Raw genomic sequence first — 18,078 nt, 5'->3', positions numbered from 1 at the left:
TACAACACATGCTCTGATATACTGTATAACAAAGTAAAATAAATAAAACCAAAATATATTAACTATTTCATAAATGAGAATTAGTGGAGTAAATTTACTTAATTGTCATGCAAATTCTGCAAATCCTAATGGTCCTAAAAAAAAGTGACTTGATTTTTTATAACCAAAATGTAATTTCTTTCATCTTCTTTTTTTTATTTTGGGGGAAATTCGACCTGACATGTTCTTGACAGGTCTTTAAGATTCATACTTAAAGTAAATTTACAAGTATAGTCGACTAAATAAGCCACAAATGCATGGTGGAGGGACAGATGTGCATAAAATACTTTGATTAAAGCTCTGCAGATATATGCAACCAACAAACCCCCATACACATCTGCACTACTGACACATGTCTTGAAAGCATCACTTCTGCTTTCTGAGACAAACCATCTCAGTGTGCTTGAGAGCATTTGACCTCTTCCTCAATATTGCCTTCATCTTCAAGCAGAGATCAGGGACCACAGCTGGAAGAAACAACAGTTATCCTTACCCTAAACGGATACCAAAACCTAACTGATAGTGTCAAAAAAGCTAATTCGACATGAAAAGCAAATTTTCTAAAGCAACCACATAATTTTTTGTCAAATCAATGACACTTTTGTCTCACATGTAAGCTTGCGTGCTTTACTGATCTCGAATCGGGTACTTCAGAGTCCAAAGTTTGACACTCTATCAGGTGAGCTACCACACAAGCTAATCACATTGAAATAAGTATGTAAACGAAGGAGAGTCTTTAACACAAGTATTAAAATGTATCGTTTATCAAATGATTTGTTAGAGTAAAAGTGTTTTGGTATCATAATACTGTAGCAGTGTGTGAGTAAAGGAGTGAAATATTTTATTTATTAAGTCATAATCAGCCATTGCACTCATGATTTGTGTAAAAATGAATAAAATGCACAGTTTTTGTAGCACCTCTAGTGTTCATTTTACCATAAAACTGCAACAAAAAATAGAACACAGCTTCAAACCTTATGAATTTATTTAATTCAATTTAATTGCATTATTTTTTGTCATACAAAGAAAGTGAATGGTAACTGATGATCTCTTGTTCTATATCAATAATAAATGTTTCGTTTCTGGTAACTAAGATCAGTAGACCAACATTGACATAAATTCTTCACCCTCGTAAAACAATTGATATTTGAAACAAGTGAAGCATTTATGACTTCACTAATGCTCTTTGTGTGTAAGATCTCAAGTCATGCTTGATTATATGATTATGCATGAGAGCATCTGCTAAATTAAATTGAGATATGCTCTTTATGTATAACTAATTACAGTAAAATTATTTGAACTATCTTTGCTGCACTAAAGAAATGCATCATTAAAATGGTATGATCAATCAGTCAGCAAGTATCTTATAAATCTGCCTTAACAACAGAATGTGAATATAATATTTTGCAGTTGCCCTCCAGGATACTTTAAAATCATAATTTATAATGAAATTTTAATTAAAACTTTTCTTTGTCCATATAATTGAACTAAGTTTAGATGCACCATGTTGCACATTAGATTGGCTGAAGAATGGTAATAATAAATTGCTGCCTTGTTTACTAGACAATTGGTTTGCTATTATATACTGTATAAATCTGCACTGATAATTAAAGGTGGTTTGACTGCAGGTGTTGTTCAGGCCCTTCAGTAAAAGTCGCTGCATTTGGTTTGTTGTCTAAGAGGGGTTTTATATCAACTTTAAATGTTTGTATGTTAATGGTGTGGTGGCAATTGTTTTGTTTGGTTGTTTTTGTCTTTGAAGGTCAATACATTTTCTTTGGAAAAAAAATAAATTACTGGTACAAGAGTTTGTCCATTTCAAGGCAAGCCAGTCCACTTGGTGCTCATCTTGGGAATGCTCCCAGACAACTATCTTCTATGGATTCAAGCACCATACAATCAAATAACATTTAAATCTGCATTAAATTCGACCATCAATTGTATCAATAATTTTTTAGTTCCGATCACACTAAGAGCACAATGGTCCAGAACATGGCTGGTCCATCTAATGAGCAGGTGCATTCTCGAGCTGACTGACAGGAGATATCTGTATCTAAAAGGTGATTGGCTCTTTTACCTGTAAGACAGGACATCCTTTTCTTCATATTTCATATTGGCCTTTCCAATTCCTCCCATTTATTTTAATAACAATGCTCTATATTGAGTTAATTAGTGTCCACCATTTTGAATTTTATCCCAAACTGTTACATCTTCGCTTAGGGTTAATAAAACCAAAATTGGGATGCATCATCAGGACCTTTATATGTTTGTGATCAGTTTTGGGAAAAAAAAATAAATAAATAAACATTAATGTGCTATATCCTTGTGTCCTTCAATCAAAGTTTTTCATTTACAATTTAGTTCAGTGCAGTGTATGTTGTGTGCATGCACTTTTCTGCAATCATTGCAGCTATCCACCTTTTTCCTGAATGCAGAAGTGTTCCACGACTCACAACGGGAGCCTGTTTTCATTTTCTGGTTTTCAGTGTTTCTACTCACATTTCTGTATGTTTTTAGTGGCTAATGTGATGTTTAGCATATTAGATTTGTGAAAATTGTCAAAAAAGCATATGGTAATAGTGCCAATACTTCAGAGAGTCACGATTTTTTGACAGTGCGTCACACTTCAAACTAGATGACAAAGATTGGGTAGATGACATGAAGCAGTGGCCCAAGGTTAACTGTTAATATAATTAATAATATAACTACTTTGAGTTGTTACGACTGCCAACAACTGCACAAGATGAGCCTGAACTTATTTTTACTCCAACAAACACTTAAAATGGTTGTTGTTCTTTGTCTGGATCATTCGTTAGGTTGCTTTCATATTCGTTTCATATACTACCAGTGGTATTTAGAATCATCATGGTGACGCACAGTGGTTAGTCAGGAAAACTGTGGATATACTGTATATGTAGTGGTACAGGGCTAGTTGTCAAACTTTTTACCCTTGTGAAAGTTTTGAAGACGTTGAAATTATCATTGAAACAATTCCTACAGAAAATAAACATTTGTGTAAAATTACTTTTGACCAAAAACTTCATAAAGCCCTTGTGACAAAGTCCCCATATGATATTTAGTCCTGGTCTCCCCTATAGGATATAATTTCCCATTTCAATTTGAAAGCCCTTTTTACACAAATGTTTTACTGAGCACTTTCAGGAGGCATATGATTTAGAAGTAATTTTCTAATGGCTCCATGGATTAGCTGAAAGGATGTGTTTCTTCTGAAATATAAACAGATCATTTCAACACCATCTGCTGCTTCAAGCTTTGTCATCCACAATGTTCGGGTCACATTACAGGTCATTTATGCTATGCAATACCGCAATTGTTCTGCAATGCACTAATGCAGTGATTTTATCATCACTGGGATTTTCATGTGGCATAGACTTTAAATTGCTTTTCATTTTCATTAGCCAAACCATACAGTGGCCCAAAAAAAATTTGGACAACCAGTGGCATCTGCAAAAAAAATGCTGCTTGAGCTTTTCTCAGAACTGAGTTCACTTTTCTGAGCCATTTTTACAATGGTTTTTCACCTAACAAGGTTGTTAAGATAATTTTTTTAAGTGGATTTATGAAGTCAGTTCACCTCAAGTTCACTCAGGTACTTTGTGTCTTGAATAACACTATGGGCTCTATCTTCATGAGTGTGCAAGGGGCAGCACTACGCACAAAACTGTGCGCTATGTCTTATCTGATTTCTGGGAAAGTGCTAATTCTAAGTGCAATTTTTGTGCCAGCACAAGTGGCCGTGGGTGGGAGTGTTTGCGCTTTCTGTGTGTGTATGCACGCAAACTGTGGGTGTATTGTATGTAAATGATGGGCCACAAAGCCCAGTTTGATATTTTCCTGAGAAATAGGTAATTGAGCTATGATGTTTCAAAAATAGCATAACTTCCAAACCCAGTTCATGCATTTGCAGTCTTGAGATTTCACCAGCAGGTGGTAATAAAGTTAGGCTAATGTTCAAAATATAGTGGAACATCGAATTATGTCCCCCGAAGACCAGAGTTGTAGATGTTTTATGAAGCATTAAAAATATGAGATTTGTGTTAAATTATCTATATGGTCATGGTTTATTTTTCAATGATTATTTTTATGTTTATATTTACAATTGCATTTATGATCTAATTTGTATTGGTATTTTTCAACTTGTTGTCATAGATTGATTTTTTTAAGTCACTGCAAAAGGTGCCGGTGAAAGTTGGAGAGGATAAATGTTTGGATTTGGTATATGATTTTTTTAAATTACATTTATTTTATTTCTTTATTTTTTTACCATTTCATTATTTTGATTAATTTAGTTTGAAGTGTAATTTGAATTTATAAAAAATATAGCTTTGTGCTTATGACTTAGAGCACAGTGCTGTGCTTCATGCTAGCTATATTGTTTTATCATTTCAATTCTAAAAAATGTTTTTGTTTTTTTTATCTTTCTTTCAAGTATATGTCACTTGCATTGATATATTGTTATCTAATGCATTGGCATTAAGTGTCCTAATACCATAGGCCTATGTGGCCTCTTTTTTTCTTTGAATTGTGTTTCTGTTGACTACTTTTATGGTATTTAACAGAAAAATAAAAGCATATGGGAATGGAATGACATGGGGATGAGAATGTAATAACAGAATGATCAATTTTGGGTGAACTTTCTTTTTACAAAGTCGCTGCCTAATAGATTGTCTCAAATGAGTTACTTATGAGGCTGCATTTCTGCCTGAGTCTTGTTTTTATAGACAATGGCACGTGAAAGCAGCAGACAGCAAGATCTTTTAGTAGGTTTAAAGATGCAGATTTAAAAGAGACACTTTTTTCCTGGGAGAACTACTTACACTGCTGATGGGGAGAAGTCTTCACTTGTCAAGTTGTCTGTGGGGTCTTCACAACACTCTTAACTTGAACCTTTCTCACAAACACTGCTTGCATCCTTTGCAACACCCGCCAGTCCTGGTAGTACATAGCAGTGCGAACAAGCTCTCCCTGAGGTATTAGTCTCTTTCTTTCCTCTTTGTTTCTCACCCAGCCTTGCCAGCCGACTAACACACCCAAGGCCCTTATCCAGCTTGAGTGATTTTGGCAGTTTATAACTTTGAAAGGTGAAACTAATGTCCTAGACTCACATGCAGCTGCCTCTCATTACCATCTACTTAACAAAATGGATGTATGTTAAAGGGATAGTGCAACAAATATTTCAATCTTTGACATTATATCCTCATTGTTTCAAATTCATAATGTTCCAAACCAGTGTGACTTTCTTTCTCCTCTGGAAGACAAAAGGAGATGATAAACAGTATGTGATAACATTTTATAAAAAATACAGGTTATAAAGTATATATATAAACATATGTTATTTATGAATAATTATTTGTTAATGAACTAATAAAGTATACACAACAAGTATGTTAACATTTTATAATTATTCTTTATTTTTAACATAGGCAGTGGCAAAGTGTTTATGAAATCATTAGGAAGACCCAGCAGGTCTCATTTATATATATATATATAAGTTTATGCTTTAATTGGTGGTGCAGCGGTTAGCACTGTCGCCTCACAGCAAGAAGGTCTTGGGTTCAAACCCTGGTTGCCCCGGCCTTTCTGTGTGGAGTTTGCATGTTCTCCCCGTGTCTGCGTGGGTTCTCTCCGGGTACTCCGGCTTCCTCCCACCATCCAAAAGACATGCAGGCTAGGTTAATTGGTGTCTCCAAAAAAATTGCCGTGGATGTGGAGGTGAGTGTGAGTGTATGTCTGTCTATGTGTGGCCCTGCGATGGACTGGCGACCTGTCCAGGGTGTCCCCCGCCTTTCGCCCAATGTTAGCTGGGATAGGCTCCAGCCCCCCGCGACCCTGTACACAGGATAAGCGGTTGACGATGGATGGATGGATGGATGGATATTTATTTTTAATGTTTAGGGCCTTATTTAAAAAAAAAAAACTTGTAGAAATTGCAATGAAAATTTGCATTTGGTGTACAAAGGTATTTAAACGCAGCATAATTGCAATACGTCATACATGTAAAGTTGGTTGTCATGGCCGTTTTGGTGCAAGCATGTGCTAAGTCTAGGCCAAAGTGTGTTGATGAAATCACATGCGCATGGCGCTAATGGGCTGTGTCAACTTCATTTTAATTCCTAGGTTCTCTGTCAGTTGTTTCACTGTCTGCATCCAATTATAGATTCCATTTCCCTGTCAAGCAGGGAATAACATTCATAAGAAGCTGGTAGTGTAAATGGATTGCAATGAATTAGAAGAATACAAATATGGACTTTCGTTCTTTTGAACGTTAACTACGTCCGTTGTTGAAGGTCAGGTATATCTTTGACAGTGACTTGCTCCTTGTAGGACTAATTGGACGTTGGCTCAGTTCAGTTATAGAGAATGTAAGTATTATTTATCTACTGTCACATAAACCATGGCTACTATTACAGTGATTTTGTCAGGGACATAATTTGATGTTACGCTATATTTTTAGAGTTTGGTCATGAACTTTAATACCAACTGCTGGTGAAATCTCCAAACTGCAAATACAGGAACGGAGTTTGGCTTTGCACTGAAAACAGATGTGGATCTCATGCGTTTTAGCTCTATAACCTATTTCTTAGGAAAACAGAAAATTGCACTTTGCAGCACTTCATTAACATACAATACACCCACAGTTTGCGCACATACACCCAGTAGCAGATCCTGTCATAGGCCATATAGACAGCCGCCTAGGGCAGTAACCCTCTCTGGAGCAGTGGACAGGGTACCTGCTCCGCTGCCCCCGCACAGAGCTCACAACTTCGCAATGGGAGAAAGGTGCCCCAAATTGTGCCGCCCCACCCCTGGCTCGATCATGATGGCAGAAAGGTGCCCCAAATTGTGCCACCACAGTCCCACCCTGAGCTCGCAAGATCGTGATGGGAGAAAGATGCCCCAGATCATGCCACCCACTCCTGCACAGTCCGTGCGGCACAGAGCTCACAAGATCGCGATGGAGGAAAGGTGCCCAGAGTTGTTCCTATCAGGCTACTCTTTCTTAAATGCTATATATATATGGTTAGGATTATGGATGCTCATAATACATTCTTGATTCTGAACAAACATAAGATATAAACATGCATCGGATGGACGTCTTTGATCGTTGTGCCACAACTCACTGTAAAGTTTAAAAGAACTTTAATATTCTCAAATATTATGCTTTAATAAGCATCTCAAGACACCTGCATTATGTTTTACAATTCATTGTGCAGGACCATAACATGTGTTAGACATTGTTAACTTCAATATTTATTAACGCATCTTGAGACATCTGTGTTCTATTTCACCATTTGTTGTACTGCATCAAGCTTTTTCAGTTCAGGTGTCACAAATCGACATTCTGATTAAGTTCATGTTGCAAAGAGGACTCAATGTGACTGTTGCACTTGATTCCAGGTTGTTTTTCATCTGACAAAGTTTCAGTGCTTGATGAACAGTCAGCCAGTGTTTTTTCCCTCCTATTACTCTGGTGTGAAGACAATAATTACACAAGTTCAGTGCTGAGTCATTTCATATCAAAACATTCCATAGAAGTCCTATGAACTGTAGCGTTCACTGCCTCATGGAAAGTGAACCTGCCTGGGCAGAATTCCACATTTTAAGAATTAAGAATAGACCTACTGTTGCAGGCAGTGACAGACATTATTTTTGATTAACTTTAATGTGATTTTATCATTTGAAGATCTATATATTGTGTGATCTAGACTAAACTGAGTTTGTGTTTGACACATCCAAGTCTTCGCTTTATCATTAAACATTAAAAGCATAAAGGAATTAAACATTTTAAAGTTCTCCATGCATGAATTCTGTCACTTATGAATTTAAACCATCAGTTTGTACACAGCCAGGGTAAACTACACGTTATCTTGTAAATCAGCATTTTGTAAATCAGACGCTGTTCTCTGTAGTCCTTCAAATAAACACGCTGCATCTGTGAAACACAGATTTCTTGAGCTTGCACTCGAATGCCTGTGCTCGAGCTGCTGTATTCCAGCATGCATTCAGATGAACAAATGGTATTTCACATAAAGCTGACATTTACATAGATTTATAATTAGTATCTCAAAATAAATAAATAATTGATTTAGAGCTTGGGCCCTTTGGATTTAAAGGCCCCTGGTCAACGGCCCAATCGGATTGGTGGTTAATCTATCCCTGCCCAAAGTATAGCAGTTTCAGTGCTCTAAAAATGGCAATTGCTGATTTGTTGCAGCAGCAAGTGCCACTGAACCAATCTACATGGAAATCTTAACCATACAGTGTGCATCAGGCCTAAAGAGTTAATGGCATTAAGTCCCAAAATTGCTTTAATGAATTGCTTATTTAAAGAATATTCCTCAATAAAATGTGATAAGGTGTAAAGCAGGCAGTCATGTGTAATGGTACATTTGAAGGCAGACAGATAGGATGAGGAACTTGATACTTGAGTAAAATAGCTGTGTTTAACTGATAGTTCTGCTGTGTGTGTCCACAGGATCACGACCACTGCAGCCTGCATGATGGACCTGCGCAGATACCCATTGGACGAGCAGAACTGCACTCTGGAAATCGAGAGCTGTAAGTGTCTCTGTAGATGTTCCTAACATTCACTCTAGTAATGTGATGGTGCAGAACTCTGAAATAGCATCTCTGGCCTTTGTTTGAAGATGAAGTAAACTAATGAGGATGAATCTCGTGAAGGCATGTATGTTTCACTTCAAAACCAAAGAATAAGAATTAATATTCTGCATAAAAAAGAAGATTTTTTTTTATTATTATTGCATTTCATTGCATATTAATAACTATTAACCATACTTCCCCATATTTTCATTACTGTAATAAAAAATGAAAAAAAAAAAACAGTGATGAAAATCTTCTGTTCCCCGTCTGCCGCTCACTTCGACGTTGTGTTGAAGAAGCGACATTAGGGGTCTCTCTTGAGAGCCTTTCGCATCTCTGATCTATTAGAAAAGGCCAATGAGAAATTGGCAGACAGAATTTGCATGTCCCTCCCCCGGACATACGGGTATATAGGGAGGGAAATGCGTCTGTTTAATTCAGAAATTTTCTTTGGAGCCGATCAGTTGTGTATGCAGCGAGCTGCGAGTCACAGTCTGTTACCTCCCATCTCTGAGTGATTGCTGTTGGATCTATGGTGCATATCAGTCAGCTTGCCCCTGGGCGCTTCGACAACGCAGTTAAAAGAGTTATTTCTTTAAAAGAGCAAAATACACAGCGGCGGGAAATGTCCTTTTCAGGACGCGTCTTTATAAAAATGCTTTTCCGGCCCTGTGTAGTTCCTGAATGCGGTAGAGTGCTCGCCCCTCCTGACAGCCACAGGCGCTGCCTTGTGTGTCTGGGCAGCGATCACACCGAGGCAGCGTTTGTGGATGGCTCATGTTCTCACTGCGAGAATATGACCATGGCAACATTGTGGTCGCGGCTTTCCTTCCTCAAAAGGAACGGCACTCCAGCCGCCCCCCGCATCGCTCCTTCTTACCATGGGATTGAGGATGACATGGGATCCACCTATCTAGCACCACCACCTGGCAGGGCCGGCCTGTGCTCTCCTCCAAGGCCTGTAGGATGACGTCTTCACTGACCTTCAAAGCCTACAGCACCACTGGACAGGCCGCTTCCACCCTGCATGCCATGGCCCTCCTGCAAGTCCACCAGGCCAAGGCACATAAAGATCTGCACTTGGGTAGTCCTGATCCCGACATGCTGCAGAAACTGCGCTCAGCGACCGACCTTGCCTTCAGGGCCACGAAGGTCACAGCGTGGTTACTCGTGCTGGCGATGGCCACTCTCGTGGTTCAGGAACGTCATCTGTGGCTGAACATGGTCGAGATGCGCGAAGTGGACAAAACACGCTTCCTCGATGCACCTGTCTCCCAGTTCTGACTTTTCGGTGACACCATCGAGGACTTCGCCCAGCAGTTCTCAGCGGTGAAAAAGCAGACGGAGGCCATATCTCACATCATAAGAAACGCTCAGCTCCACCTCAACCCGGGCCCAGCTCTCAGCCCCAGCATTAAGCACCCTGCAGGAGGCGCACACCCCCATCTCACGAACTCCTTCGAGGACCCGGAAGAGTCACAAGCGTTCCTGAGACGGATGAACCAGGGACCAAGACGTTTGCTCCAGAGCTGGTCAGCAGACCACTCCGTCCCCCGGTGGAGGGCCAGGAGGAGAATCCTCAGTTACATTCTCAATAAAAGAGTAATTCCCTTTGTCTCTGGGTCACCTGGCCCACAAATGTCATTCTCACGCCACTCTGCCACCACACCTCAACAGTCCCGGCACATTGGACGCAGACCTCTCGCCTCCAGCCCCACGACTGTTGTCCCCCAGCCGGCCAGTTCTGATGAGTCTAGAGGACGCCTCCGCAGGACCTCCTACCCAGTCACTAACCCACCCCCGCCAGGTGTGCGGAGGGAGGTAAGTGCTTCGAGTCTTCTCTCAGCACCAGAGCCTCAGGACGCGTTTTTGCCTCCCGACGCCGCATTACCTACTCCGCCCCGCTGTGAAGCCCCACCGGGTACGTCAAATATAATCGTCCCCTTAGTGCCCCTAGCACGGAGATTGGATGCATAGCTCTTGCTTCCCATTCCGTCACGTTGGCTAGCCAGGACCATTCGACTCGGTTATGCAATTCAGTTTGTCAGCCCCCTCACTTTGGGGGCATCTGCTTTACCGCAGTACAGGGCTAAGATTCCAAATCCCTGCAGCCCTTGCTTCATCATACCCAAGAAAGGCGGTGGCTTACGACCGATCTTGGACAAGCGAGTTTTCAACCGGGCCTTGCACAAACTCCCGTTAAAACTGCTCACGCAAAGACACATTCTAACTTGCGTCCGGCATCTTGATTGGTTCGCAGGGGTAAACCTGTACGTGTACATCCACGTCTCAATATTGCCTCGACATCGACCCTTTCTACTGTTCGCGTTCGATGGCCAGGCGTATCAGTGCAAGGTCCTCCCCTTCGGCATGTCCCTGTCCCCTCACGTCTTCATGAAGGTTGTAGAGGCAGCCCTTGCCCCACTTCAGGAAGCAGGCGTCCGCATTCTCAACTACCTCGACAACTTGCTCATCCTGGCCCACTCCCGAGAGTTACTATGCGCCCACAGGGACCAGGTGCTCAGGTACCTCAGCAGTTTAGGGCTTCAGGTCAACTGGGAAAAGAGCAAGCTCACCCCAGTTCAGAGCATCTCTTTTCTCGACATGGAGTCAGATGCAGTCTCAATGTTAGCGCGCCTCACCAACGAAAGCGCGCAGTCAGTGCTGAAATGCCTCACTGCGTTCAGGCCGGGCACAGCGGTCTGCTTAAAACATTTCCAGAGACTCCTGGGGCATATGGTGTCCTGCGGGGGTTGATGCATATGAGACCGCTTCAGCACTGGCTCCAGATTCGAGTCCCGAGATGAGCATGGAGCCGCGGCACGCACCGTGTGTTCAACACCCCTGTCTGCCGCCAAAATTTCAAACTCTGGACAGACCTCTGCCTTCTACGGACAGGAGTGCCCTTGCAGCAGGTATCCCAACACGTCCTGGTCACCACAGATGCCTCCAAATTGGGTTGGGGTGCTGTGTGCCACAGGCACGCAGTCGCGGGCCGTTGGAAAGGGGCCCCGCTGTGCTGGCACATCAACTGCCTAGAGTTTTTGGCTGTACTTTTTGCCCTGCGGATGTGATTTGCATTTTTTTCACATTATAGTAACAAGAATGAGACTTCTTTTTTTATTACAGTAATGAGTGAGTTTTTTATATTACAGTAATTACGGTGATGAGAATGAGATATATTTCTATTTTAGTATTACGAGAGGGAATTTTAGGTATTACACTAATGAGAATGAGATTTTTTTGCATTACAGTGACAAGAATTTTTATTTAATTGTGGTAAGAATAAGATTTTTCTTCATTATATCAAGAATTTGATTTTTATTTTAAAGAGACTTTTTGCCCATTAAAGTGATGAGAATGAGATTTTTTAATCATGGTAAGAGTAATATTTTTCTGCATTACAGTGATGAGAATGAGATGTATTTACATTACAGTACGAATAACAAATATCTGTATTACTTATTCTATTTTTTTGGTATTACAGTAATTAAAATACGATTTTTTCACATTAAAGTGACACGAATAAGATTTGTTTGAATTAGAGTAATGAGAGTGGGTTTTTTTCAATTTACAGTAACGAGTATGATATTTTTACAATGCAGTGATGATAATGAGATTTTTTTTATTTTATTTAGCACAGTAATGACAGTGAGACTTTTTAATATTAAATTAATGAGAATGAGACTTTTTCACATTACAGTGATGAGAATAAGATTTTTTGTATTACAGTAATGAGAGCATTACTTTTTTCCAGTTACAGTAACTAATAAGTATGAGATTTTTAAGTAGCCAAGTGGAGAAATGTAATGTAATTTAACACTAGTTAAAGGAGGTTAAATTGGACATGTCCAATTGGACATGTCCACTTTAACCTGTTGATATGCACTCCCTTTTTGAGCACAGACCATGAAAATGACAGAGTAAAATTAAGGCTCCGCCTTTCAAGACGACACAAAATCTGACTGCACTGCTTGGCTATTATGAATAAAACTACGCCGCATTTTTAAAAATCGACTTTGGAGACATGCTCATTTTGTTTATGAGACTCTAATATATAAGTTAATATACAGTTTTGCAACATGAATGCTGCTCAGATTGCATAGTTTGTTGAAGAACGATGATGAATGTTAAAACTTTCAGGCGAGATCTCATGTAAACAATAGAGATTATATCAATATTTCTCATATTTATCACTTTTATGGACAAAAATTGCTATTGGATGTTTTTCAATGAACGCTTGCCATGGAGAATTGATCCAAGTGTGGCAAACTGGATTCAATCGCATTTTCATTACAAAGGTATGAAGTCCCGGTTTGATATTGCATGTTTTCATTTGTACTCCTGGCACAAATAACTAAATTGCTGTTTCTGGAGCATTGCTATCGTGAAACAGAGATCGGATATCAATGTTGAACCATTAGACCTTTGAAGAGATGTATAATTTCTTAACATTCATTACATTTATAGATGGTAAATTATATATTAAACGTAAGCAGAGTGACGTCACCAACGCATGGGGGAAATGCATATCAACAGGTTAAGAAACAGAGTTTTGAGACACCTACTTTCTGGCACTCCTCGTGTTGCGCATGTGTGTTAATTAGAGACGTGAGAACATACGTTGTGCAAGAGAGTTTCCAGTTTTGTTCATCGGTTGAGAATTCTTGGGATGCAAATGGATTGCATGTCTGGAGTTTGACCACATTTTGGTGCACATACAAGGACTGGCCTCTACCCTATTTTATTTGTATATTTCATTTTTAATAATAATTTTTTATTTTGTCGTACTATAATACATTTTTATTTTAATTAATTCTTACTTCTTTAAAAAATACCATACTGTGCCATCCTTTTTTCTCAAACAGCCTTCAGATAAAACCCCCCACAAACAGTTTTGTGTCCTGTGTGGTTATTTGCAACCCACCGGCTATATTTACATTACAGTTATGAGAATGAGATTTTTTCACATTGTGGGGATGAGAATTAGATTGTTTTTGTATTGCAATAGGCAATGGAGAAAGGCTATATATGCCTTTCAAACTAGTTCGATAATACTCTTATTTTCTTCTGAGGCTTCATACAAAGTCTTAAACCCTTGTTTTAGTGCAGTGGTTGATTAATAAGCAAGTAGGCGGTCTTCACTGTTGTGCGGGATGCATCAGGTCACATTAGTGTTTACACTTAGTTTGAGTGTTAAGATCACAAAATGTTTTTTTTACTCTGTTTTCACCTGTATTTAACAGTGATCTCTCATGGTCTGTTCATCTGAGACTGATGATAATGTCAGGCATAAACGGTGCAGTAGTTTCAGGCTGTGAATATTTAAAAAACATTACTTTCAAGCCAGTCACTTTGTCTAATAGAATCGTATATCAATAGAAACTTGATCATTTCAAATCAGCATCATAATCATTTCACATTAAATGGTAAGAGTACTTTGTTTCTAGCTGAAACTCTAGAGAGGTTTTTGTGAGCACAGTGAGTACTCCACAATTACCTTAATTAGGATGACCTTCATTTCCATAAAGCCAAGAGATAAAGAGAGTATGCTAGCGTTCATGCCACACAGAGCCATGAGCAGAGAAGCCTAATTAAATCTAATTGGGACTGTATGTATGCGGCGTATGCTGGGAGAGCTGTGGAGATCCAGCAGGAATTCTTCAGCATGATCCACTGACTGCTGTCATTAAATCAGAGCGATAGAAAGCGATGGCAGCTAGAGGAGAACAGGCCATCAGGAGGGCATATGCACACACTTGCTAACTGTGCTCTTCTGAACTCAAATGCATCAGCTGCACTGTAGTAAATAGCTAATGTCTGTCACTAATACAAACAATAATACATTGGAGCCCTGGTTTTATTTTTGTCAGCAGCACAAGGGCTCGCAGAACTGCAATGTGCTCAAGCAATGCCGTAGCCCCCTAATGCTGCAGAACATCATCTGTATGGTTCTCACGGCCTTTGGAAAGGGGCATGAAGCATCAGTGTATTATTCCTCATTGATTTCAGAGTCTTAGTGATGGAGTGTTAACAGCTCTTAAGAGGTTAACTAAGAGGAAAACTATGTCTAGGGATGCAAGGGTATGCAGTTTAAGATTTTGCATTATTTCTATTAGACTCCTTCTAGATTGTTTAGGCTTGGTTTAAATGACTCAACTACCTGCTGGCAATGTCAGTAGGAGGATGGAGACATACAGTAGCCCATGCTCTGTGGTTCTGCAATAAGATTCAAGCATTCAGGTTAAGAGTCCAGAATTTTGTCTGAGAGGTTTTAGATACTCAAATTTCATTTTGCCCCAGACTACTTAAATTGGGTGATGGGGAGGTTATTAAACTAGGTGACAAACATACAAAGAGCTGGGCCCAAAATAGTGTAATGATTGGCAGACAGATAATTCTTAGAGGATGGAAGTCAATTTGTGCTCCATCATTTCAAGAATGGTTCACTGAATTGGGCTGGGTGGCGGCATTTGAAAAGATGTCATATAAGCAGCTTGGCAGATTAGATCCATTTGTTAAGAAATGGGGCAGGTATTTGTCCTTTCTAGAAGGCTCTCAGTGAGGACCACATGGAGAGAGACAAAATTGTGGCAGTGATTGTGTATTCTGTTCTTTGTGGAATTCTTATCTTCTATTTGTTTGTGTAATTTAGACTTTGACCACAGGGATGTATATTGGGGAGGGGGAAATAATGTGGGTTAAAGAGTTTTTCTATATATTATTTGTTTATTTAGTTTTGTTTATTCAGTGTTTATATATATACACTCACCTAAAGGATTATTAGGAACACCATACTAATACTGTGTTTGACCCCCTTTCGCCTTCAGAACTGCCTTAATTCTACGTGGCATTGATTCAACAAGGTGCTGAAAGCATTCTTTAGAAATGTTGGCCCATATTGATAGGATAGCATCTTGCAGTTGATGGAGATTTGTGGGATGCACATCCAGGGCACAAAGCTCCCGTTCCACCACATCCCAAAGATGCTCTATTGGGTTGAGATCTGGTGACTGTGGGGGCCATTTTATTACAGTGAACTCATTGTCATGTTCAAGAAACCAATTTGAAATGATTCGAGCTTTGTGACATGGTGCATTATCCTGCTGGAAGTAGCCATTAGAAGATGGGTACATGGTGGCCATAAAGGGATGGACATGGTCAGAAACAATGCTCAGGTAGGCCGTGGCATTTAAACGATGCCCAATTGGCACTAAGGGGCCTAAAGTGTGCCAAGAAAACATCCCCCACACCATTACACCACCACCACCAGCCTGCACAGTGGTAACAAGGCATGATGGATCAAATTCTGACTCTACTCTAACTGTCCAATTTTGGTGAGCTCTTGCAAATTGTAGCCTCTTTTTCCTATTTGTAGTGGAGATGAGTGGTACCCGGTGGGGTCTTCTGCTGTTGTAGCCCATCCGCCTCAAGGTTGTGCATGTTGTGGCTTCACAAATGCTTTGCTGCATACCTCGGTTGTAACGAGTGGTTATTTCAGGCAAAGTTGCTCTTCTATCAGCTTGAATCAGTCGGCCCATTCTCCTCTGACCTCTAGCATCAACAAAGCATTTTCGTCCACAAGACTGCCGCATACTGGATGTTTTTCCCTTTTCACACCATTCTTTGTAAACCCTAGAAATGGTTGTGCGTGAAAATCCCAGTAACTGAGCAGATTGTGAAATACTCAGACCGGCCTGTCTGGCATCAACAACCATGCCACGCTCAAAATTGCTTAAATCACATTTCTTTCCCATTCTGACATTCAGTTTGGAGTTCAGGAGATTGTCTTGACCAGGACTACACCCCTAAATGCATTGAAGCAACTGCCATGTGATTGGTTGATTAGATAATTGCATTAATGAGAAACTGAACAGGTGTTCCTAATAATCCTTTAGGTGAGTGTAATATATATATATATATATATATATATATATATATATATATATATATATATATATATATATATATATATATAAAATCAATAAATTGTCAATTGTCAATAGCAAGCAATGGCATTGCCTGTGGCACTTCTAGATCTTTCTAACCAAAATTAAGTTGAAACAACTTGGCAGTAACCATAAAGGCTCATGACAGATGAATTATAAGTCTATGTCCATCTAAACCATTTAGTGTCTGCCATTTGGTTTATATATTTATAAATTATAAAAAAAAGTTCCCATTGAAAACTAGTTCACTATCTGTCATTCAATCGACATTGTGTCGATGTAGTGTCATAGGGGTCACTCTTGGGAGCTTTTCTTTGAGAAAAGACCAATGGGATTTGGTGAATGGAATTTGTATGCCACTCCCCTGGACATATGGGTATAAAAGGAGCTGGCTCGCAACCACTCATTCAGAAGTTTTCACACCCCATCTGCAAGCTGACCCCCTGCGGCGGAAACCCAGGTGGATCCGCCGCAGCCCGAGCCAACCACTTGGCCCTGCCGTAGTGCTCCCCGCCTCACGGTCTGGTACTAAGAGCCTGAAGAAGGCCCACAAGCGCCCTTGAGATGGACAACCCAGGGAGGAAGACGTCTGCCAGAACCCTGGAGCTGGTATCCAGACCACTCCATCCCCCGTTGGAGGGCTGGGAGGAGAATCCTGTGTTCCCTTTTGTTTTATTTTCACCCACATTTTCAAAGAAAGAGCAGTTTCCTCACACCCTGAGCCACACAGCCGTTGTTTACACCCGTTGTTATCATGACAGCCGGCCAGGGCACTACGGGCTCAGGCCTCCCGCCTTCATGCACCCGGCCAATGCACACTCACACCCATGCTCAGGAGCAAGGTAAGTGGTTCAAGGTTCCCCTCAGCACAGCCACGAGCTCGGGACGTGAGGCTCCTCGATGTGGCGTCTCCTGCTCTGCCCCGTCGTGAGTCCCCACCCGCAGGTACGTCAGACACGATTGTCCTCTTAGTGCCCCTCACCTGGAGCTTGGTGGCGTGGCTAGCGCTCTCCAACCTATCGTGATGGCTGACCAGGACCAACCCGCCCGGGTTCAGAGGCATCTGATTCACCTCGGTAAAGGGTGAGAACGCCACTAGCTTGTGTGCAGAGATCACGACCCTTCTGCAGAAGGATGCGATAGAGCCTGTCCCTCCAGCCGAGATGAAGAAAGGGTTCTACATCCCTTACTTAATCATGCCAAAGAAAGCCATTGGGTTGCGGCAAATCTTTGACCTGCAAGTTCTGAACCGGGCCTTGCACAGACTCCCGTTCAAGATGCTGATGCAGAAACGCATTTTGGCATGCATCTGGCATCAAGATTGGTTCGTAGTGGTAGACCTTAAGAATGCATAATTCCTTGTCTCAGTTTTACGTCACCACAGGCCCTTTCTGTGGTTCCCATTTGAGGGCCGGGTGTACCAGTACAAGGTCCTCCCATTTGGCCTGTCCCTGTCAACTTGTATCGT

The 18,078-nt window shown here is 40.6% G+C and overlaps 1 protein-coding gene across 1 annotated transcript in view; it reads left to right on the top strand.

Annotated features, from left to right (window-relative positions):
* The window catches only part of LOC127625386 (gamma-aminobutyric acid receptor subunit beta-2-like), a 215,103-nt gene that overhangs the window by 136,585 nt on the left and 60,440 nt on the right, over positions 1-18,078 (top strand). The window contains 1 exon segment of the mRNA XM_052100660.1: positions 8,537-8,619. Coding sequence (XP_051956620.1) covers positions 8,537-8,619 — 83 coding nt within the window.

The sequence above is a fragment of the Xyrauchen texanus genome, chromosome 31 (assembly GCF_025860055.1).
Source record: "Xyrauchen texanus isolate HMW12.3.18 chromosome 31, RBS_HiC_50CHRs, whole genome shotgun sequence".
NCBI classification, from domain to species: domain Eukaryota; kingdom Metazoa; phylum Chordata; class Actinopteri; order Cypriniformes; family Catostomidae; genus Xyrauchen; species Xyrauchen texanus.
Note: the sequence above shows the minus strand (reverse complement) of the source record. Positions and strands in the feature narration are given on the sequence as shown.